We start from the raw sequence: 23,400 nt of genomic DNA on the forward strand, positions 1-23,400 counted from the left end.
TCCATGCTCGTCCTGAGGTGCGTGCTAACCGTCTGGGAATGACAGTCCCACGAACCAGGCCTCCTGTACGCCTCCCTAGTCCTGCACCTCCTGTAGCAGTTCCACGTGCTAACTCTCCTGTGGCAGCCACTCGTACCAGTCCTCCAGTTCCGGCACCACGCACCAAGCCTTTTGTGCGTCTCCAGAGTCCAGTACGTCTTGTTTCTCCTCCCCGCACTAGCCCTGAGATGCGTGTCCCCAGCCCGGTACCACCAGTTCCGGCACCACGCACTAGGCCTAATGTGCGTCTCCAGGGTCCAGTATGCCCTGTTCCTCCTCCCCGCACTAGCCCTGAGATGCGTGTCCCCAGCCCGGTACCACCAGTTCCGGCACCACGCACTAGGCCTAATGTGCGTCTCCAGGGTCCAGTATGCCCTGTTCCTCCTCCCCGCACTAGCCCTGAGATGCGTGTCCCCAGCCCGGTACCACCAGTTCCGGCACCACGCACTAGGCCTAATGTGCGTCTCCAGGGTCCAGTATGCCCTGTTCCTTCTCCCCGCACTAGCCTGAAGGTGCGTGTCCTTAGCCCGGTGCCTCCAGTTCCGGCACCACGCACCAGGCCTACAGTGCGCCTCATCCGGCCAGAGCCATCCGTCTGCCCAGCGCCATCTGAGCCATCCGTCTCCCCAGCGCCATCTGAGCCATCCGTCTCCCCAGCGCCATCTGAGCCATCCGTCTCCCCAGCGCCATCTGAGCCATCCGTCTCCCCAGTGCCGTCTGAGCCATCCGTCTGCCCAGTGCCGTCTGAGCCATCCGTCTGTCCCGAGCCATTAGAGCCGCCCGTCTGTCCCGAGCCGTCAGAGCCGTTAGTCAGTCAGGAGCCGCTAGAGCCATTCGTCAGTCAGGATCTGCCAGAGCCGCCAACCAGACAGGATCTGCCAGAGCCGCCAACCAGACAGGATCTGCCAGAGCCGCCAACCAGACAGGATCTGCCAGAGCCGCCAACCAGACAGGATCTGCCAGAGCCGCCAACCAGACAGGATCTGCCAGAGCCGCCAACCAGACAGGATCTGCCAGAGCCGTCAGCGAGCCATGAGCGTCCAGAGCCGTCAGCCAGCCATGAGCAGCCAGAGCCGCCAGCCAGCCATGAGCAGCCAGAGTCGCCAGCCAGCCATGAGCAGCCAGAGTCGCCAGCCAGCCATGAGCAGCCAGAGTCGCCAGCCAGCCATGAGCAGCCAGAGTCGCCAGCCAGCCATGAGCAGCCAGAGTCGCCAGCCAGCCATGAGCAGCCAGAGTCGCCAGCCAGCCATGAGCAGCCAGAGTCGCCAGCCAGCCAGGATCTTCCAGAGCCGCCAGTCAGCCAGGATCTACCAGAGACACCGAAGCGGATATTGACAATGGTGGAGTGGGGGCCACGTCCCGCACCCGAGCCGCCGCCATATTAAGGCCCACCCCGGACCCTCCCTTTATGTGTCAGGTTTTGCGGCCGGAGTCCGCACCTTTTGGGGGGGGTACTGTCACGCCCTGGCCTTAGTATTCTTTGTTTTCTTTATTATTTTAGTTAGGTCAGGGTGTGACATGGGGAATGTTTGTGTTTTGTCGTTTTGGGTGGTTATATGGTAAAGGGGGTGTTGGGTGTAGTGTATGAGTTTGTGTTGAGTGAATGTTTCTAGGTATGTCTATGGTTGAGTGAATGTTTCTAGGTATGTCTATGGTTGCCTGAGTGGTTCTCAATCAGAGACAGATGTCTTTCATTTGTCTCTGATTGGGAGCCATATTTAAGGCAGCCATGGGCATCATGCATTTGTGGGTAATTGTCTATGTTAGTGTGTAGTGGTCAGTGTCAGCACCATTTCTGTTTATATAGCTTCACGGTCGTCAGTTTGTTGTTTTGTTTCGTTCGTTGCTCTTCTAAAATAAAAGAAGAATGTATTTCTCACACGCTGCATTTTGGTCCTCACTCTCTCCCATTGACGATCGTGACACCTACTTCTTAATCATAGCCTCAATTTTGTCCCGCATATTGAATATAGTTCCCTGTAATCCTAGATTCAGATCATTCAGGTGAGAAAAACATCACCCAGATAGGCCGATCTTGTGAGAAACTCGTCATCATGCAAGCGGTCAGACAAGTGAAAATGATGGTCAGTAAAGAAAACTTTAAGCTCGTCTCTCAACTTAAAAAAAAAATGTCTCAATACTTTGCCCCTTGATAACCACTGCTTCTGTATGTGTTAAATCGTTTTATGGTAGCTGCCCATATCATTGCAGAGTGCAGAAAATACACAAGAGTTCAGGAGCCTTGCTTTAACAAAATTAACCATTTTCACTGTAGTGTCCAAAACGTCTTTCAAGCTGTCAGGAATTCCTTTGGCAGCAAGAGCCTCTCAGTGGATGCTGCAGTGTACCCAAGTGGCATCAGGAGGAACTGCTTGCACGCACGTTACCACTCCACTATGTCTCCCTGTCATGGATTTTGCACCATCAGAACAGATACCAACACATCTTGACCACCGAAGTCCATTTGATGTCACAAAGCTGTCCAGTACTTTAAAAATATCCTCTTCTGTTGTCCAGGTTTCCAGTGGTTTGCAGAAGAGGATGTCATCCTTAATTGACCCCCCATAAACGTAACAGACATATACCAGGAGTTGTGCCTGGCCCGCCATGACTGTTGACTTATCCAGCTGTAACGCATGGAATTCTCTGGATCGTATGCGAAGCAGTAATTGTTTCAAAACATCTCCTGCCATGTCACTGATGCGTCATGAAACAGTGTTGTTTGATGGAGACATTGTCTGTATAGTTTTTTGGGCAATTTCCCCCAGCATTGTCCCAGCCATATCCGCGGCAGCAGGAAGAATTAAGTCCTCCACAATAGTATGAGGCTTGCCTGTCCTAGCCACTCAGTAGCTCACCATATAAGACTCTTCTAGCCCCTTCTTATTAATGGTATCTGTTGATTTTATACATGTCTTATTTCTCGAAAGTCGTCTTAATTCTCGCTCAAAAAACTCCTGTGGCTTATTTTTCAAATTGGCATGTTTTTGTTAGTAAATGTCTACGCAAGAGTGAAGGTTTCATCGAGTTGTGAGATAGTACTTCTGCACATGTAACACACTGTGGCTGAGGAAAGGCACTACTCCCAAAATAAGTGAACCCCAAATCAATGTTGTTCTCATCATATTTGCGCCTCTTCGATGGTCCAACATCCCTGTCTGTTGTTCGGTGCTTTCCCGGGTAAGGGAGCAGTAGCTCTTCGGCTGCATCAGATTCACAACTGTCAGTGTCCATGCTAGCTGGGTTAACAACAAATGTAGAATTACTGATGCTAGCATTGGATGTGCTCGTGGAAGCACAACAACTTGTGTCGTCGACAGGTAGAAGGTAGAGCAGGTAGAACAGTAGAGCTGGTATGGACATGGGCCTTACTTTTTTTTATACATACATACATTTTCGAGCAAACGGAATGAGCAGCAGCTACGTTTGGCTACATACGGACCGTTAGTGGAATTCCCGCCAGAGAGTATTGGATGTTAATTATTTGCCTATGCTACCTGTATTTGACATTGTGTTGTTATTTCGCTGAACACTAGATTGTTTAATACATTTTTTGGCAGTGAAACGATGCTAAAAATAAAAAAAATAAAAAACTCACCTAAATGTATAGCCCCGTTGGAAAACATAAATGGAGTGTTTGAAAATGAGAATTACATTTTTTTTAAAAATTTTTATAAAAAAAAATGTGAATCACAATTTAATTTGGCGTACCCGTACCCCAGTTTTGGAATACCTGCCTTAGAGGATCTGTAGTGTTGGGTGCGTCAGTGGAGGCTGCTGAGAGGAGGACGGCTCATAATAATGTCTGGAATGGAGTCAATGGAATGGTACTAACTGTCACGCCCTGATCTGTTTCTTGTGTTTGTCTCCACCCCCCCAGGTGTCACTTATTTTCCACCGTGTATTTATCCCTGTGTATCCTGTCTCTCTGTGCCAGTGTATTTATCCCTGTGTATCCTGTCCCTCTGTATCAGTGTATTTATCCCTGTGTATCCTGTCTCTCTGTACCAGTGTATTTATCCCTGTGTATCCTGTCTCTCTGTGCCAGTGTATTTATCCCTGTGTATCCTGTCCCTCTGTACCAGTGTATTTATCCCTGTGTATCCTGTCCCTCTGTACCAGTGTATTTATCCCTGTGTATCCTGTCTCTCTGTACCAGTGTATTTATCCCTGTGTATCCTGTCCCTCTGTACCAGTGTATTTATCCCTGTGTTTCCTGTCTCACTGTACCAGTGTATTTATCCCTGTGTATCCTGTCTCTCTGTGCCAGTTCGTCTTGTATGTTTTCAAGTCAACCAGCGTTTTCCCCGTGCTCCTGCTTTCTATTTCTCTTTTGCTAGTCCTCCCGGTTTTAACCCTTACTGTTTTCTGGACTCCGTACCCGCCTGCCTGACCATTCTGCCTGCCCTGACCTCGAGCCTGCCTGCCGCTCTGTACCTCCTGGACTCTGAACTGGTTTAGACCTTTTTGCCTGTCCACGACTATTCTCTTGCCAACCCCTCTTTGATTGTTAATAAATATCAAAGACTCCAACCATCTGCCTCCTGTGTCTGCATCTGGGTCTCGCCTTGTGCCTTGACACTAACGTGGTTTCCACGTGGTTGATACCATTCCATTGACTCCATTCCAGCCATTACTATGCGCTGCCCTCCCCTCAGCAGCCTCCACTGGTGTGCGCGCGTGCGTGTGTATGTACATGCATGTGTGTGTACCTGAAGTGCATAGATGCATTACCTTGCTGCAGGGCATGATCCAGTAGGCAATAGCCAGGAAGGGCAGTCCCACGGTGACCCCTAGCACGGTCCAACACTTGACCCCGATGGACTGCTGCCTCAGACCTGACAGGTTCTCATACCAGATAGTCAGCAGCTGCTGCTGGCAGTTAGGGTGCGCCACAAACTACACACAGAGAGAGAGAGAGAGAGAGAGCGAGAGCGAGAGCGAGAGAGAGAGAGAGATGAAAACACTTACAAACTGGTTACAGGTTACAGCAGTGTGCAAACACACTGTAAAAAAAAATATTAAAGCTAAACTCTTCTGAAAGTGCTCTCTAAATGGACCTGTTCTCCCTGTCAGCTATTCTCCCTCTGTCTCATCGAGGAACAGTCTGTATTTAAATAGAGATTGTCGTCAGTCTCAATCCACCGTGGACAGACTGAAAAATAGAGGGAGAGGGACAAAGTGAGGGAATGCGATTTGTGAGTGATATCCATCTGTGTGTGTGTGTGTGTGTGTGTGTGTGTGTGTGTGTGTGTGTGTGTGTGTGTGTGTGTGTGTGTGTGTGTGTGTGTGTGTGTGTGTGTGTCCATCTAAAAGCCAACAGGATCACGTGTGTCTGTGATTTTCAGATTTTCACTGCGTGTGTGTGTGCGTGTGTGCAATTAAACAATGAATAATAATTTGGAGGGGGCTTGTATTTGTCCTGTTACACACCTGTGGATGGACACTTGTACATGTGTGTAATGGAAACGTATTTCTTGCATATCCCAACACCCCCTGAGACACCCGCAGATAATGGGGTCACCATTGTCCAGCGTCCACCCCCCGGTCTGTGCATGTGTGTGTGATTTCCAGATTTCCAGTGTTTGTGTGTGTGTGTGTGTGTGTGTTCCCTCAACAGGTCACTCAATCAGCACAGACCATCTAGTGACATTCAAGGATCATTCATGACTAACCACAGCAAGCACAAATACAAATAAAAACACACACACACGCTCCATATGCTTGGAAGCGCAAGCACATGCACACACAAGCACACACACAAGCACATACACGCACACACACCCAAACACACACACACGCACACACACTACGACTTCAACCCAGCAACAAACAATTCAAATTAAACAGTGTCCCTCGTTCCTCCACCCCCTTGGTGATTGCAACCATCTTCATTGACCCATCATGGGAACCCTGTCACTAGTTTGTATGTCAATATGTCGAAGTCTTTGTGCATCTGTCTGAGAGTGCCCATGCTGTCTGTGTGTGTGTGTATGTTTCCCCCACTGAGTTTACACAATAGCACTCAAGGCCACCTGGTTGTCATAGCAACCCATCCTCCCCCTCATCTGGCAGGTTGATTAACACACTCAGCTGTGGTCACGCTCCCTGGTTTGGGAAAACATCCCAGGCACTACACTTTACCGTTTCCCTGGAAGCTCACACGCAGGATGGACGTTTCACTATTCAGTTGTAGCCCTGAACTAGCTCACCTGACTCACCTAGTCAAAGGCTTGATGATTAGTTGACAAGTTGAATCAGGTGTGTTAGCGCTGCAATAGAACAGCAGGGGGTCCCCGAGGAGAGGTTTGAGAACCACTGCTCAATGAGTTGAATCAGATTTTTTTTGTCCGGGGCTACAACAAAAATGTGTGCTGTTGGGGGTACTCGAGGACCGGAGTTGTGAACCACTGCCTTAGATGATATGCGAGGTAGTATGAACCGTATGGTACTATGTCTCACAATGTTTACATATAGGATGTTCAACCATAAGGTCAGAGAAACGTATTTACCTTTTTTGTTGAAATGTGTTTGTGTGAGTGCCTGTGTGTCTCTGCGAGTCCCGGGTGATGTAGGGAGAGGGGACTTGGTTTCACAATTAGCTGAAACACCTCTGGTATTCTGACACAGAGACTTGTCTGATATTTACAAATGCTACCAGGTATCGGGACACACGAGCACAGAAATGTGTATCACTGCATCGCTACTACAAGACTACACCACTGATCCAATGTTTTCCCTGTGAGATGTTCCAGGTTGAACATAAATCAACATTTCCCGCTCCAACAAACACACAAATGGGGTCAAATGCTACATGAACAATCAATGATATCAGATAGAAATGATGACATGTACACTAAACCATAAAAAAACATGAACACACACTGTATATATATGGTCATTTACAGCAGTGTCAAGTAATGCGATCAGGTTGTGGTCCTGGTTTTAGGGGGTCTCACCTTCTTGACCTCGTATTTGATGGCCAGTTTGACGCGTTCGAGGCAGGGGCGGTTGTTGTCACTGGGCGGGGCATTGTCCACGTCTCCGTTCAAGATGGCCTCCACCTCCTCTGTGTCTCTGCACTGGTCCAACACCCCCACTACAAAGTCCTTACACTGCATGGACAACTTCCTGTAGTCATTCTATGGAGAGAGAGAGAGAGAGAGAGCAAGAAGACAGTGAATGAGAAAGAGAGGCAGAGAAAAAGGGGAGAGATAAGGAGAGGGTGAAGGAGGATACAGAAGAGGAAGATGTGAGGAAGAAAAGGTGGGAAAAGAGAGAGAGGAGAATGGTAGAATGTTCCTGTGCAGCTAGTGTTTGTATAATGACTTGATTAGGCGAATTGTTGGAAGCTCCCCACTGCCGTCAATTCAACGTCTAATCCACGTTGGTCCAACGTAATTGAATGGATGTGAAGACAATGTCGATTCATCCAGTGTGTGTCCAATGGGACAGGGGAAGCTCTGGAGCCAATTTCACACAGCTTTCAGCTCCGACACCACACTCCCCCTCCTCCATCTCCGCTCAACCATAGCTCTTCAGGCCAGTGCCCGAGGCCCCTCAGATGCAGTTACACACACACACACACACAAACACTCATTAACAAAGAAACGACCACACACACACAAGCACACGCGTAACACACAACCAGAGATCCCTCATTGTCTTTCATGCATTCGCACAAGAGCATACAACATCTGCCGACCCATCCCTCCCTGGACCAGTCAAAGTGGTTTGTAGAGCCAATTGTCGACAGAGACTAAAGTCTAATTGTATATGCATAGCTGCACTGTGTTCAAACCAACGAGTACAGCTCAGTGATAACATGCTTTCTGGGTAAGTTTCCCTCGGCACTTGCAGTTATAAGATGTCCCCGACGGGCTCCCTCTGCTACGTGATCACCACTTCATACCAAGCGCGTTAGTATTAGCTCTCTCTCCCCTTGCTTCTCTTCAGGACAGAAACACTCCATGGTTCCATTTGTCTTCGTTCACTTCTATGCCACCCTTAAAGGGGCAATCAGCAGTTGCTACATTCCTTTTTTGGACTTAATAAATGAATAATATGTACCCGTTGATTCTTGAACAATATAACTTGTCGTACCCCATCAGAAGCCAAAATATAAGCAAATATATAAACAAATAAAATGTAAACAAACACTATATAGCCTCAACATATGGTTAAAATGTTGATGTCATGGAGGGTCAATCCTTGCATCCATAGCTCTGTGTATGAATTTGAGAGTGATTCAATTTCTCCAGCCCCATCCCTCAGCTTTTTATTGAACCACGGGTGAACCAGGGGTGGGGAGGCCGCTTTCTTACTCTTGCTACTGCTGATTGCCGCTGCAAGGAATTTTGGACGCCTCGAACATAACTATTTCCTTTGACTCAGGGATCGTCATTCTATGATGGCGTGGCTAGCCGTGTTTGAATACAGAACATTGTAATGAGGTTCTAGAAGACACATGATAATTATTCCACCCTGCAGCCATTATCCACATGCTGATGATACCACCATACTAATTGATGGAAATTCCACATTATACAGAGCCACACTAATGACTGACAGAGAGAGCGAGAGAGAGAGAGAGGAGGGGGGGGGGGGGGGGGTGACAGTGAGACAAAGAGGAAGAGAAGATGGTACATTCATACATTCTGAAGTGACATTTTGCAATGTGCCAATGAGAATGACTGATCACTCACTCTAGGCCAATGGAATTGAGTGTATTTAGGCACTCAGGGGACAATAAGAAAAAGGTAGGTGTTAGGAAACCATGAATGAGCACACACACACACACATCATGAAAGAGGCAGAAAAAAGATGAAGAGGTAGGGAAAAAGTTGTTGAGAAAGGGTGGACAGAAAGAAACCCGAAAAGGAGAGATGGAAGGAGATGGAAAGAGATGGAAAATGCTGAAAGATATAGAGAGAAGAAATGGAAGAACTAGTGAGGTGGAAAGAGAGAGGAAGAGAAAGAGATGAAGAGAGAGATGGGTGAGGAGAGAGAGAGAGATGTGGAGAGAGAGAGAGAGGTGGAGAGGGGGATATCTCGTGACCCTGTTCTGCTGATTGTGACTCTGTGGCGCTTCCCTCTCCAGCTGTGAATAGACACAGGTGCTCCTCACCAGCCAATTTCACACCTCTGAGCACTTGTGTGTGTGTGTGTGGACGTGTTTAACTATTCTTGTGGGGACCAGAAGTCAGGACATTTTGTTAGTCCCCACGAGGTCAAATGGTATTTCTAGGTGGTTTAGGGTTAAGGTTAGAATTTGTGTTAGAATTACGTTAAGGGTTAGGATTAGGTTAGGGATATGGAAACGGGACTGAATTGTGTGTCCCCACAAAGTTCGTTTTACAAGACTGTGTGTGTGTGTGTGTGAGAGAGTGAGAGAGTGAGAGAGAGAGAGAGAGAGAGAGAGAGAGAGAGAGAGAGAGAGAGAGAGAGAGAGAGAGTGTGTGTGTGTGTGTGTGTGGTGTTACAGTACATTAAGGAAGTATTTGGAGTTCCTCTGTCGGTCAGTAAGTTAGTCCATTGGCTCCCATAACAATTCTTAGATGTGAACTATAGTCTCTCCACCAATGGAAATACACTGAGTGTATAACACACTAAGAACACCCCCTCTTTCCATGACACAGACTGACCAGGTGAATCCAGGTGAAAGCTATGTTTTTGCCTTGCAAAATTATTCACCCCCCTTGGCATTTTTCCTATTTTGTTGCATTACAACCTGTAATTTAAATGGATTTGTATTTGTATTTCATGTAACGGACATACACAAAATAGTCAAAATTGGTGAAGTAAAATGAAAAAAAGAACTTGTTAAAAAAAATGAAAAGCGGAAAAGTGGTGCGTGCATATGTATTCACCCCCTTTGCTATGAAGCCCCTAAATAAGATCTGGTGCAACCAATTACCTTCAGAAGTTACATAATTAGTTAAATAAAGTCCACCTGTGTGCAATCTAAGTGTCATGTGATCTGTCACATGATCTCAGTATATATACACCTGTTCTGAAAGGCCCCAGAGTCTGCAACACCACTAAGCAAGGGGCACCACCAAGCAAGCGGCACCATGAAGACCAAGGAGCTCTCCAAACAGGTCAAGGACAAAATTGTGGAGAAGTACAGATCAGGGTTGGGTTATAAAAAATATCTGAAACTTTGAACATCCTACGGAGCACCATTAAATCCGTTATTCAAAAATGGAAAGAATATGGCACCACAACAAACCTGCCAAGAGAGGGCCGCCCACCAAAACTCACGGACCAGGCAAGGAGGGCATTAATCAGAGAGGCAACAAAGAGACCAAAGATAACCTTGAATGAGCTGCACAACGGAAATTGGAGTATCTGTCCATAGGACCACTTTAAGCCGTACACTCCACAGAGCTGGGCTTTACGGAAGAGGGACCAGAAAAAAGCTATTGCTTAAAGAAAAAAATAAGCAAACACGATTGGTGTTCTCCAAAAGGCATCTGGGAGACTCCCCAAAGATATGGAAGAAGGTACTCTGGTCAGATGAGACTAAAATGGAGCTTTAAGGCCATCAAGGAAAACACTATGTCTGGCGCAAACCCAACACCTCCCATCACCCCGAGAATACCATCCATGTTTTTAATATGCAAGGCCTGGGAAACTGGTCAGAATTTAAGGAATGGCGCTAAATACAGGGAAATTCTTGAGGGAAACCTGTTTAAGTCTTCAAGAGATTTTAGACTGGGTTCACCTTCCAGCAGGACAATGACCCTAAGCATACTGCTAAAGCAACACTCAAGTGGTTTAAGGGGAAACATTTAAATGTCTTGGAATGGCCTAGTCAAAGCCCAGACCTCAATCCAATTGAGAATCTGTGGTATGACTTCAAGATTGCTGTACACCAGCGGAACCCATCCAACTTGAAGGAGCTGGAGCAGTTTTGCCTTGAAGAATGGGAAAAAGTCCCGGTGGTTAGATGTGCCAAGCTTATAGAGACATACCCCAAGAGACTTGCAACTGTAATTGCTGAAAAAGGTGGCTCTACAAAGTACTGACTTTGGGGGGGGTGAATAGTTATGCACGCTCAAGTTCTGTTTTTTTGGGTCTAATGTCTTGTTTGTTTCACAATGAAAAAATATTTTGCATCTTCAAAGTGGTAGGCATGTTGTGTAAATCAAATGATACAAACCCCCCCCAAAAATCTATTTTAATTCCAGGTTATAAGGCAACAAAATAGGAAAAATACCAAGGGGGCGAATACTTTCGCAAGTCACTGCATGTCATGGTGTTCGTAATGTTTTGTACACCCAGTGTATATGTCAACGCTTAACACTAGGAGCACACTGTGTGCTGTCCCCCATCACTTGAACCCACTGGGACAACAGCACATGTGGCACCGTGTCAACGTAACCCTGAGCAACAGGTCTAATCCTGCACTTAACCATGTAAAGATTGCAGAGGGCAGCTGCATTAAAACAACAACAACAACGCTGATAACGACCACAGGGACTTTCTCCAATGAGATCAACACTTTCCTTCCTTTCAGATAAGTGGACTACATAAGGAATGAGTGTTCGAGTACCGACTGCGTCTGAGCCAGTCAGAACATACGTATTCTTACCTCAGAGAGTGGAGGGAAAGACAGGGAAGGAGATGGAAATTGAGGTAGAGAGAGAGAGGGAGAGATAGATAAAGGAGAGAGACATGGAAGGTGATAATGAGTGTGTAATGAAAGAGATGGAGGGTAATAGAACTAAGCCCCCCGGGTCACTACTTCTCATTTACACATCTAGGAAGCGGGCAGACAGATAGACACCTGAGCAGACACAGCTGCAGTCATGACAAGTACCAACCCACGCACCCTTCTGGACTGCAGCCTTCTATTCACTTTACCCCGCCGCCTAAATGCCAAAATGTTCCCCTTTGCCTTCCTTCCTTCCCAGAGCTCCTGGGCTTGAATTTTATTCCTGTCGTTGTGGCTGTATACCCCACACTGCAGCATGAAACTTCTATTTTCAACACAGAGACCCAGTTGTGTCCTGTTAACGTGTGTATTAGTGTACGTGTGCATTTTGAATTATAATTTTTATTTAACCTTTATTTAATTAGACAAGTCAGTTAGGAACAAATTCTTATTTACAATGACGGCCTACCCCGGCCAAACCCTAACCCGGACGACGCTGGGCCAATTGTGCGTCGCCCTATGGGACTCCCAATCACGGCCGTTTGTGATACAGCCTGGAATCAAACCAGGGTCTGTAGTGACACCTCTAGCACTGAGATGCAGTGCCTTAGACTGCTGCACCACTCGGGAGCCCATGTACAGTAGTATGTGTGTATAGCACGTGTAGGACTAGTGAGACAGCAAAGTAGAGAGAGCAGCCACAGTCCTATGCCAAAGCTGCTACGACTCCTAACAGAGACATATCAAACATTATAGCAGATGAGGGAGCAGCAAATCCTCACATGCAAATACATGGATTCTCTCTCTCTATCCCTCTCTCTCTCTCTGTACTGATGCTTCGTTGGGTTGGTAGTGGTTAGTGAACTGAGCCTCTGGACCTCAGTAGACTCTTTTCTATGGCCACCTTTTGGCATTTGAGGGCTTTGTAATGGGAGGAGTGGGGGTAACTTGTTTCTAAATTACCATGCAATTTGGTGGCTCTTTTTTGGATATTAATCAGAAGAGGGAATTGGTCTAATTCTGCTCTGCTTGCGTTGTTTGGAGTTTTTATCTGTACTCTGATGATGCTCTCGGTCTCTCGGTCTCTCACTCTCTCTCTCGGTCTCTCACTCTCTCGGTCTCCCGTTCTAGGTATCTCACTCTCGGCCTCGGTCTCTCAGCCAGTTAAACTCACCTCAAACTCAGTCTCTATGATAGCCAGTCTGGCCAGTTAAACTCACCTTCAACTCAGTCTCTATGTTAACCAGTCTGGCCAGTTAAGCTCACCTTAAATTTAGTATGTACTGTATAGGTAACTGACAAAATAATGGAAACACTTTAGTAAATGAGGGATACAAAGTGTATTGAAAGCAGGTGCTTTTAAGCAATTAACATCCCATCATGCTTTGAGTCATGTATAAAAATGCTGGGCAGGCCGTTATTTTGGCTACCATGGCTATGACTCCATAGGATGACAATGCCGCCATCCACAGAGCACGAGCGGTCACTGAATGGGTATGATGAGCATGAAAACGATGTAAACCACACGCCATGGCTGTCTCAGTCACCAGATTTCAACCCAAATGAACACTTATGGGAGATTCGGGAGCGTAATCTGAGACAGTGTTTTCCACCACCATCAACAAAACACCAATTGATGCAATTTCTTGTTGAAGAATGGTGTTGCATCCTTCCAATAGAGTTCCAGACACTTGTAGAATCTATGCCAAGGTGCATTGAAGCTGTTCTGGCTCGTGGTGGCCCAATGCCCTATTAAGTGTATCTAAGTGTAGACTGATGATGTTCATGTTTTGCTGTGTTCTAGTGTACTATGGAATATATTGCTGTCTTATTCTTGACACTTCTCCCAGTCATATTTAAGGTTAGAACTACCTTTCTAAGTGTCCTGATACTTTTAGCTTGGAGTTGTATTTTTATGATAACATAGCTTCAGTATTTCACTTTTTAATGTGTATAGTCATGCTTACTAGGTGTGTCCAATCAATTTTGTAAAACCACTCCCTCTTCTAATTAGGGCTAATTGGAAAAGCTGTTCAAAAGAGGACATTGTATTCTTTTTTTGTACTCCCTGACGAAGGCCATGCAGCCGAAACGCGTCGTATTTTTTAAAACTTTGTTTCTATTGAACATGCCATACTAATAAAGTAATTTTAATTAATTACATGAAGAGTGCCCTGGTCCTCCTTTATTTTTGATGCCCTATTAAGACACTTTATGTTGGTGTTTCCATTATTTTGGCAGTTACCTGTATGTTAGCCAGTCTGGCCAGTTAAACTCACCTTAAACTCAGTCTCTATGTTAGCCAGTCTGGCCAGTTAAACTCACCTTAAACTCAGTCTCTATGTTAGCCAGTCTGGCCAGTTAAACTCACCTTAAACTCAGTCTCTATGTTAGCCAGTCTGGCCAGTTCGTTGCTGAGCTCCAGGGCGGTGAGGACAGGGTCTTCACTGCTCAGGGACAGGTAGGCAGCACTGGCCAGCCCTTTATAAGCGTTCATCCGGGAGCGGGAGTGGCTGAATGAGTCTCTCTTCTGCTTCTCGACACACTCATTGCACTTACAGAAGTAGTCATGAGGCCTCTCGATGCGGGCCCCCTTGGTGAGCAGGATATGCACAATCTCATACTCCTGACAGTGTGCTGCTAGGATGACTGGGGTGACGTCGTGGGAAAAGCGTGTCCCGTCTTCATCGTAAGCGTAAAAATCGTCATCCCGTAGCTCCTGTTCGAGGGGACTCTGGGTGAGCCGCAGCCCTTGGCTGAATGCCGGGTTCGCCAATATGGCTTCCACGATACGCACATACCCTTTAGAGATAGCCAATAAGAGCCCGTCGCCCACTCTGGCTAGCCCATCCATCTTTAGCAACAGCTCAGTCACTTCCAGGTGTTCATTGCCCACTGCCAGCTGCAATGCATTCTGGCCCATGTAGTCCACACAGTTGAAGTTGAGGGTTTTGGACTCCTCCAGCATCTTGCGGACCACGGGGATGTTGCCGTACTCGGCAGCGTCAAGGAAACCCTCTTCCTCGGGTGTCAGGGCCGAGCCACGCTCGTTAAACATGTAGGCTGGGCCTCGCACAGCCTGGCGACGCCCCTTCTCCCTCAGCGTGGTGTGTCTCCGGTGCATTGCTTCCACTCTAGAAGAGGGGGGAGAGGGAGGGTGACAGGGAGAGAGAAAGGGTTATTAAACAAGGGTTAAACTACTGTAAAATGACACACACACACAAACACTCAAATAATGTGGCACTGAATCACGCAATCCCAAACACTGCATGACAACTAGCTGTCTCTTGCACCACCAGTTCATATTTTTCCCCATAACTGTGTATTGACAGTATATCTGCCCTGAGCTGTAGATGCACACATTGCTAGCCTCTCAGAGGAACTGAATGAGTCAATCTGAATCTCTTGAATCAACACAGTGTGCGGCAGGCGCCTCAGACAAAAACCTCCATCATATGGTTACCTCAAAAACAAAATGTTCAGCTCCTCAAATCACAGGTTAGACACCCAAAGAGCACCCGAACGCTGAAGCACAACACCCAGTGCTCAACTGCTCTCTGTGTGGAGGAAAATCTATAGACACATTCATTTTCAAATGAATGGGAAAGAGAAACAATACGAGAGGTAGAAAAGAGGTAGGGGTTAGGGAGCCAGAGAGAGGGAGGGGGATGGAGCAAGGGAAAGAGAGAGATAGGAGGGAGAAGAGGCGGTGAAGTTTCTGCAGTGAAAAGGATGAAATGTACAACAACTGCTTACAATATGCTACCAACAACTTGGGTAACAGGCTAACTCTTTTAGCATTTTGTCCTAGAATTTAGTCTTCATGAAAGGGCGAGATCAAAACTTTGTTTGAGAAATAGAGGTGGTTACAAAACACAGCCCACTAACCCCTAGTGTAGATGTCTGCATCCGTGCGGAAGAAACGTTTTGTTCTTATTTTCATTGCGGTTTTATTCATCAAAATCCGTCTGATTAAGCTAGAGACTTCCTGTTTTTTGCAAGGGCTGTTCTAAATCCACGATGTCGGCCTTCCGCATCTGTGATGGAAGGCGGCTGAGGTACAATGCTGTCTAACAGACCAGGAGTAATCCCGGAAACCGTCCTTCTCACAAAAACGTCTGCAAAGTCTGAGTGGTTTGAGCTACAAACTAATATGATCCCACTATGGAGAGTTGAGACTCTCGCGAACAAGAAAGTGTCCATTTTGCTCTTCGACGCTTCACAGAACCAGGGTTACACATGTAACTTTTTTGTTTTTGTCCCTGATGCTTTCCTATATCTCTCAGATGCATTACAGACACCTCAGACCATATTTCCTTTTTATTTACATTTTTTTTGCCATGTATTATTCAATGCGTTGCTATGGGGCTAATAACACTAAGGACAAATTCAATGTTTCATCAGATAATTATTTGTTTATTTTTTGGGATACCTACAGGGGTCCCTAACTCTAAATCAAATAGCTAAATGGTCCATCTTATGGCCATATTAAAACAATTCAATTTGTTAGCTCAGTATATATCGCCATCTACAGGCTTCGATTTTTAGGGGCTAAACAAAGACATCACAGGTTGAAAACGGAGGAGTGTCGGGAGAATTGGAGAACAAGTGAAAATGGGAACCTATTCACGCAGGGAACGTTCCCCAGGGGCATCAAAGGATGTGGGACTCAGAAGATGAAGAGAGCTCACCCATGCAACGCTGTGTGTGTGTGTGAGTGAGTAAGTGTTCATTCTGGCACTCTTTTTTTCCCCCAGATTTTGTCTAGTCTTAGTCATTTTGACTAAAATATCATTAAGTCTTAGTCACAGTTTTGTCATCTGAATAATGATTTAGTATTGTCAAAATGACAAAAACAGTGGGCCATTTTAGTCACCTTACATTTCTATCATTAACCTATAGTAAACATAAACCACTGACTTCCATGTGCACAAACATTCAAAGCCTTGTCCTACCAACATGTTTTTCTGCATAACATCCTGTTCTCTTCCCAACAGAAGAGATATGACAAACATGTATAAGAATATATAACAATTTTCCGGCAATGTAAATTCCTAAATCAGCCTATATCGATATTGCACATTACAAAACAAACAGACAAACACAAGCAGAGAGAGTAGCACAATCACCAGATAGTGCAGCAAAGTTTGGCCAAGTATGATGGGTTGCACTTCCGCCACTCGGTTGCGTCATTGCCATTGTTCATTGTTCCACTGACGGCGCAGCCAAATTGATGCACAAAAGTAGAAAGGGGAGCTAATGACTTTGAACGAGAGCTAGTGACTGTTTCGCCCAGTGATATAGTCGAGTCAATAAATCTGAAGTCCGAATCGAGTCCCACGTCCCTTGTGCTCGAGTCCTGGTCCAAGTGCTCAAGTCTGAGTCACTGGGTGCACATTTACTCAAAAATAAAGTGTTTAACCCAGTCAGATATAGTGTAGTGGCAAGAGCCATTTTGTCAATAAATTGTTTGCTATCCATTCCATTCTTTATATGCGACCACATTTTTGCATATAGGCTACTGGTAATGTTACCAGGGCCACACTCGGTTTCAAAACGAGCATTGCAGATAGAAATTCCATGAATAGAGCCGACATTATTCCTTATCCAACACGTCAGAGAGGCATGTTTGTTTTACACATATAGAAATATTCTATCTGAACTTTGCGTCCTGCTCAGTGGCGGTTCTAGACCATTTCAACTGGGGGGGGCCAAGCTGGTGCTAGTTGTACTGTTAGAGGGGCCAGTTACATTAGACGCTATTGTTGTCATATCGTTTTCTTCACTGCATTGCAGGCATTAGCAGGCAAAAGACCATGTTCATAATCATCATCGTTGCCACTGTCTAATAACGGATGTAAAAAAAGAACGATACAAAAATGTGTTATGTCAAAATTATTTCATACTCCACATTTAGGGGGGCCACAAGGGGGTCCAAAATTGTTGTCACAGGGGCACTGGCCCCCCCCTGCCCCCCCAGAACCGCTAGTGGTCCTGCTCAACGCGGCCCAGGTTAGCTATAGCTAGCTGATGAGGTAACATGACTGAACAAGGTGTAGCCTTAACAAATGGTTAACGGTCCGGTCCACAAGTAGTCTAGTTTTAGACTGGCCCGCGATATGCTTTGTGAATGCAAAATGGGATCCGCCAATGAACGATAGAAATACAAAAACGTAGCGCCAGTATTATGGGTCATATCTTTTGAACGGCAAGGCCTAGAATCAAGCAGTTTTCTCTGAGGAAAAGAGGGAGACTAGGCTACGTTGGCTACAGAACCTGCCTATGAAATGCAGTGGGGAAAGTGCGAGGGTTGAGTGAGGCTACGAATTCAAAAACGTTTCTATACTCAAGGGAGAAAAAACATAGCTAGACTGCTGTTTTACTATTAAACGTAATGCTGTTAATGTTTTTAATTTTTGTAAAGCAGCTTGTGTTTCTTAACCAGACAAACGGTATCTATTGTAACTAGAAGGCTGGAGGTGACTGGTTAGCTACAGTGTGTATAATCGGAGCCGGAGCATTGCTTGCTCGCCCGGAGCTCCTGAGCCGGGTGTGGTGCGCCATTCCCGCTGCTGAACAGAACTGCGCATATGTGCCGCTATTGTGCGTATCACTGAAAAGCAACAACAAAATACACTTTTGTCCTGTCCACTTAGTACTCAGATTTTAGACACAGAGATGTTTTAGTCAAGTGACATTTTTCTGGGTCTATTTAGTCAGTTATAGTCTTTTGCCAAATTGCCAATGAAAAAGGTTGACGAATATTATTGTCACTAGTTTTGTTGATGATATTAACAAGGGTCTGTGTTTGTGCATGTTTATTGTGTGTGATTATACGGTACAAAGCACACAGTTTATGGGTATCGACTTACATTTACAGTCGATCAGAGCTGTGTGTGGTAGACTGGATATCAATGGAATAGAGCCAAAAAAGAGGACCGAGCAAAAGCCCTTTATGACACAAACCTAGTGAGCTATCAGCACAATGTCAACACGTTAGAATTACAATTGATAGAACTGACATTCTCATTCAAATCAATGCTCCATTCTAATTATATGGCTGGCGCTGCCCCTGCTCAGTCGACGCCCGTCCAGGTAAATAGGACTTTGAGATCACTTCAAAACCGGCCACTAGGGGCAACGGTGAGCGCTATTACCATCAAAGTAGTCTTGGGGTTTGCTAGGGTGTGGACGGGGTTTTGTTTTGTTTTAAAACTATATCAACCCTTAACTCTACCTTAACCATTCATAATTAATGTTTAAACTTAACCAGAGAATTGCTTTAGTTTTAACCCTATGCCAAACCTTACCCCTTAACTTAAGCAATGAATGCCTAAAGTGAACCTTTGATTCTGCAGTGAGACTGTGAGAGCTTATTGCAGAGTGATTGAATGAGTAAGCTGTGAAGAAGGTCGATAGGAGATGCACTGATTGTTTTTTTAAAGGAGTCCTAGTCCTCTCTCTGCTGTGGTGGCACACACACACACACACACACACACACACACACACACACACACACACACACACACACACACACACACACACACACACACACACACACACACACACACACACACACACACACACACACACACAAACATAATTGCCAGCAGCTACCATCATGGGCTGTGAGAGCCACTTAGATCAGTAAACCCTGTATGTTTTTATGTCTGTCATGTCCCTCAGCTCAGGGTGGAACAGAGAAACCATTAACTCCACAACCACTGAGACTAAATTGTCCCACAAACACACACACCCAAAATTGATTTCCATTCAAAATCCTATTTTCCCTAACCCCTAATGCTAGGCCTTAACGTAACCCTAACCCTAAGTCCTAAACCTAATTCTAACCAAAATTGTAACACTAAACCTACCCCTAAGGTTAAAATAGCTTTTGTCCTCGTTGGGACATGGGATATGTCCTCATGAGGGAGAATTTTCCTTGTTTTACTATCCTTGTGGGGACTTTTGTAGATTTCCAGTACCCCCCTCAAACACACAGGAACAACTACAACTACGGCTACTACCAGGGTTGGGTAGGTTACTTTCTGAATGTCATCTTTTACAGTTACTAATGACCTGTCCACAATTGTAATCAGTAACGCAATTTTTGGATTACCCAAATTTAGTAACGTAATCTGATTACTCTCCGTTACTTTTTGATTACTTTCCCCTTTAATGACAACTTTCCACATTAGGGTTGTTATTTTAAGCATTTAGTGATGTCTTACACAGTTTTAGTAAAAGGTTATGATTTAATGTCTATTGACTGTAAAGTGACAAAAAAAAGCGGAAATTGATTCTCTGTAATGTATTTAAGTAGGATCCCTGAGATGACTAATACAATAAATTATGGACGGTCTTTTTAAGTGATCTATATAACCCCTTTTGTAGTTTTCTGATCATATTGGAACTCCGTGGTATACAGTGCATTTGGAAAGTATTCAGGCCCCTTAACTTTTTCCACATTTTGTTACATTAACAGCCTTTTTCTAAAATTGATTAAATATATTTTTTCTTCAATTTACACACAATACCCCATAATGATAAAGCAAAACCATAAAAAAAAAAAAATAGTCCCGAAGCCACTCCCGCGTTGTCTTGGCTGTGTGCTTAGGGTCGTTGTCCTGTTGGAAGGTGAACCTTCACCCCAGTTTGAGGTCCTGAGCGCTCAGGAGCAGGTTTTCATCAAGGATCTCTCTGAACTTTGCTCCGTTCATCTTTCCCTCAAGCCTGACTAGTCTCCCAGTCCCTGCCGCTGAAAAACATCCCCACAGCATGATGCCGCCGCCACCATGCTTCATTGTAGGGATGGTGCCACGTTTCCTCCAAATGTGACGCTTGGCATTCAGGCCAAAGAGTTCAATCTTGGTTTCATCAGACCAGAGAATCTTGTTTCTCGTGGTCTGAGAGTCCTTTAGGTGCCATTTGGCAAACTCCACATGACCTGTAATGTGCCTTTTACTGAGGAGTAGCTTGCGTCTTGCCACTCTAAGATAAAGGCCTGATTTGGTGGAGTGCTGCAGAGATGGTTGTACTTCTGGAAGGTTCTCCCATCTCCACAGAGGATCTCTGGAGCTCTGTCAGAGTGATCCTATGGTTCTTCTTCAACTCCCTGACCAAGTGAGCATCGGGTTCTTGGTCACCTCCCTGACCAAGGCCCTTCTCCCTCGATTGCTCAGTTTGGCCGGGCTGCCAGTTCTAGGAAGAGTCTTGGTGGTTCCGAACTTCTTCCATTCATAAATGATGGAGGCCAACTGGCCCAACGCTCTAACCACTAGGCTACCAGGCTACCAAATCATGTCCAATCAATTGAATTTACCACAGTTGGACTCCAATCAAGTTGTAGAAACTTAAGGAGGAACAATTGAAATGAATGCACCTGAGCTCAATTTCAAGTCTCATATGAAAGGGTCTGACTACTTATGAAAATAGGATTGTTCTGTTTTTTTATTATTATTTTTAATACATTCCCCCCCCCAAAAAAACTGTTTTTACTTTGTCATTATGGGGTATTGTGTGTAGACTGATGAGGGGAAAACATGTATTTAATACATTTTAGAATAAAGCTGTAACGTAACACAATGTGGAAAAAGGGAAGGGGTCTGAATACTTCCCGAATATACTGTATGTTACTCTGGTTGTCTTTGTTTAATAACATCTGTAAATATTTTAAATAGATGCTCAAAAATCTATAGAATGATATTCATAGTCATCTTATTTTGTTGTTCAATGCTCAAACTCCCAAGATTCTATTTGACAAAACCACTACCACTATCACCTACAAGAGTTGCAGCTCTGGCAGCCACCATGTGCCCTTTCCAAATAGCATATATTTTTGTATTGTATTACTTGTAAACTTTATACTTTTTATTAGTTCCAATGGGCCTCAAGTGTTGTTGGATGGTTACTTGGGCAGTCGCTGAGGCTGTATTTCTCTGTTATTGTTGAAAATACGTAATTTCATATGCAGCAGGTTTAGTTACTTACCCAGCTAGCATTGCTAATGTTAGCACCAAAGATACAGGCTGAGAGACAAGGATTATTTAATGATTTGTCTGTACATTTTGTAAGAAATGTTGTTCTTCTAACAGGCCTACATGTTGTTTGGACTTTTGTTTAAGACAGTCTCGAAGATGAAAGCCAGCTGTAATTGTTGTAAACACTTATTTTGGATGTAGCAGTCGGGCTAGCTAGCATGCTAACTAAATACAGTAATTCTGTGTTATGGTTAGCATAGCTAGTAAGCATCTATATTCAAATTATTTGTTAGTGTATTGCAGATGATTGGTGACAATGATATGAACATAACTTATGACATGCTATTTGGACTGTTGTTTAAGACAGTTGCTAAGATGAAGTTGGCTGTTATTGTAGCAAACACTTATTTTGGATGTAACGTTAGCAGTCGGGCTAGCTAACATGTTAACTACATACAGTAACTCTTATGTTTAGCATAGGTAGTTAGCATTTAAATTCTAATACATTTTGAGTGTATTGCAGTTGATTGGTGACAATGACATGAACATATATTCAGCATAACAGTCATGCAATCATTATAATATATTTACAACCCAAAAGTAATGTGAAATGCACTCATAACTTATGACATGAACAAACATATAAACACAACATGCAATAATTTCAAGGGTTTTACTGAGTTAGTTTATTTAAGGAAATAAGTCAATTGAAATAAATGCAATATATCCTAATCTATGGATTTCACATGACTGGGAATACAGCTATGCATCTGTTGGTCACAGATTCCTTTATTAATTAGGGCCGTGGATCAGAAAACCAGTCAGTATCCGGTGACCACCATTTACCTCATGCAGTGCGTCACATAGAGTTGATCAGGCTGTTGATTGTCGCCTGTGGAATGTTGTCCCACTCCACTTCAATGGCTGTGCGATGTTGCTGGATATTGGTGGGAACTGGACAACGCTGTCATACACGTTGATCCAGAGCATCCCAAACATGCTCAATGAGTGACATGTCTGGTGAGTATGCAGGCCATGGAAGAACAGGGACCTTTTCAGCTTTCAGGAATTGTGTACAGATCCTTACGACATGCGGCCGTGCATCATCATGCTGAAACATGAGGTGAAGACGGCGGATGAATGGCATGACAATGGGCCTCAGGGTCTCGTCATTGTATCTCTGTGCCTTCAAATTGCCGTAGATAAAATGCAATTGTGTTCATTGTCCGTAGGTTATGCCTGCCCATACCATAACTCCACCGCCACCATGGGGCACTCTAATTCCCTAAAACGACATTGGAGGTGGCTTACGGTAGAGGAATTAACATAAAATTCTCTGACAACAGCTCGGGTGGACATTACTGCAGTCAGCATGCCAATTGCACTCTCCCTCAAAGCTTGAGACATCTGTGGCATTGTGTTGAGTGACAAAACTGCAAATTGTTATTGTCCCCAGCACAAGGTGCGCCTGTGTAATGATCATGTTGTTTAATCAGCTTCTTGATATGCCACACCTGTCAAGTGGATAGATCACTAACAGGGATGTAAACACATTTATGCACAACATTTGAGAGAAATAAGTGTAAATGTTTTTTACTCATGAAACATGGGACCAACACTTTACATGTTGTGTTTATATTTTTATACAGTCTATTTAGACCAAGCTTTGTCTGGGTTTGATAGCCAGCTAGCTAAGCTAACGGCAGGCTAACTAAGCGGCAC

At 44.9% G+C, this 23,400-nt stretch overlaps 1 protein-coding gene across 1 annotated transcript in view; it reads right to left on the minus strand.

The window, feature by feature from the left end:
• The window catches only part of LOC120047070 (short transient receptor potential channel 7-like), a 59,975-nt gene extending 45,153 nt beyond the window's left edge, over nucleotides 1–14,822 (minus strand). The window contains exons 1-3 of the mRNA XM_038992619.1: nucleotides 14,070–14,822; nucleotides 6,999–7,181; nucleotides 4,774–4,938 (exon numbers count right to left, since the gene is read on the minus strand). Coding sequence (XP_038848547.1) covers nucleotides 4,774–4,938; nucleotides 6,999–7,181; nucleotides 14,070–14,822 — 1,101 coding nt within the window. The remainder of the gene's footprint in view (nucleotides 1–4,773; nucleotides 4,939–6,998; nucleotides 7,182–14,069) is intronic.
• Between the last annotated feature and the right edge of the window lie 8,578 nt (nucleotides 14,823–23,400).

Source organism: Salvelinus namaycush, chromosome 5 (assembly GCF_016432855.1).
Source record: "Salvelinus namaycush isolate Seneca chromosome 5, SaNama_1.0, whole genome shotgun sequence".
Classification (NCBI taxonomy): Eukaryota; Metazoa; Chordata; class Actinopteri; order Salmoniformes; family Salmonidae; genus Salvelinus; species Salvelinus namaycush.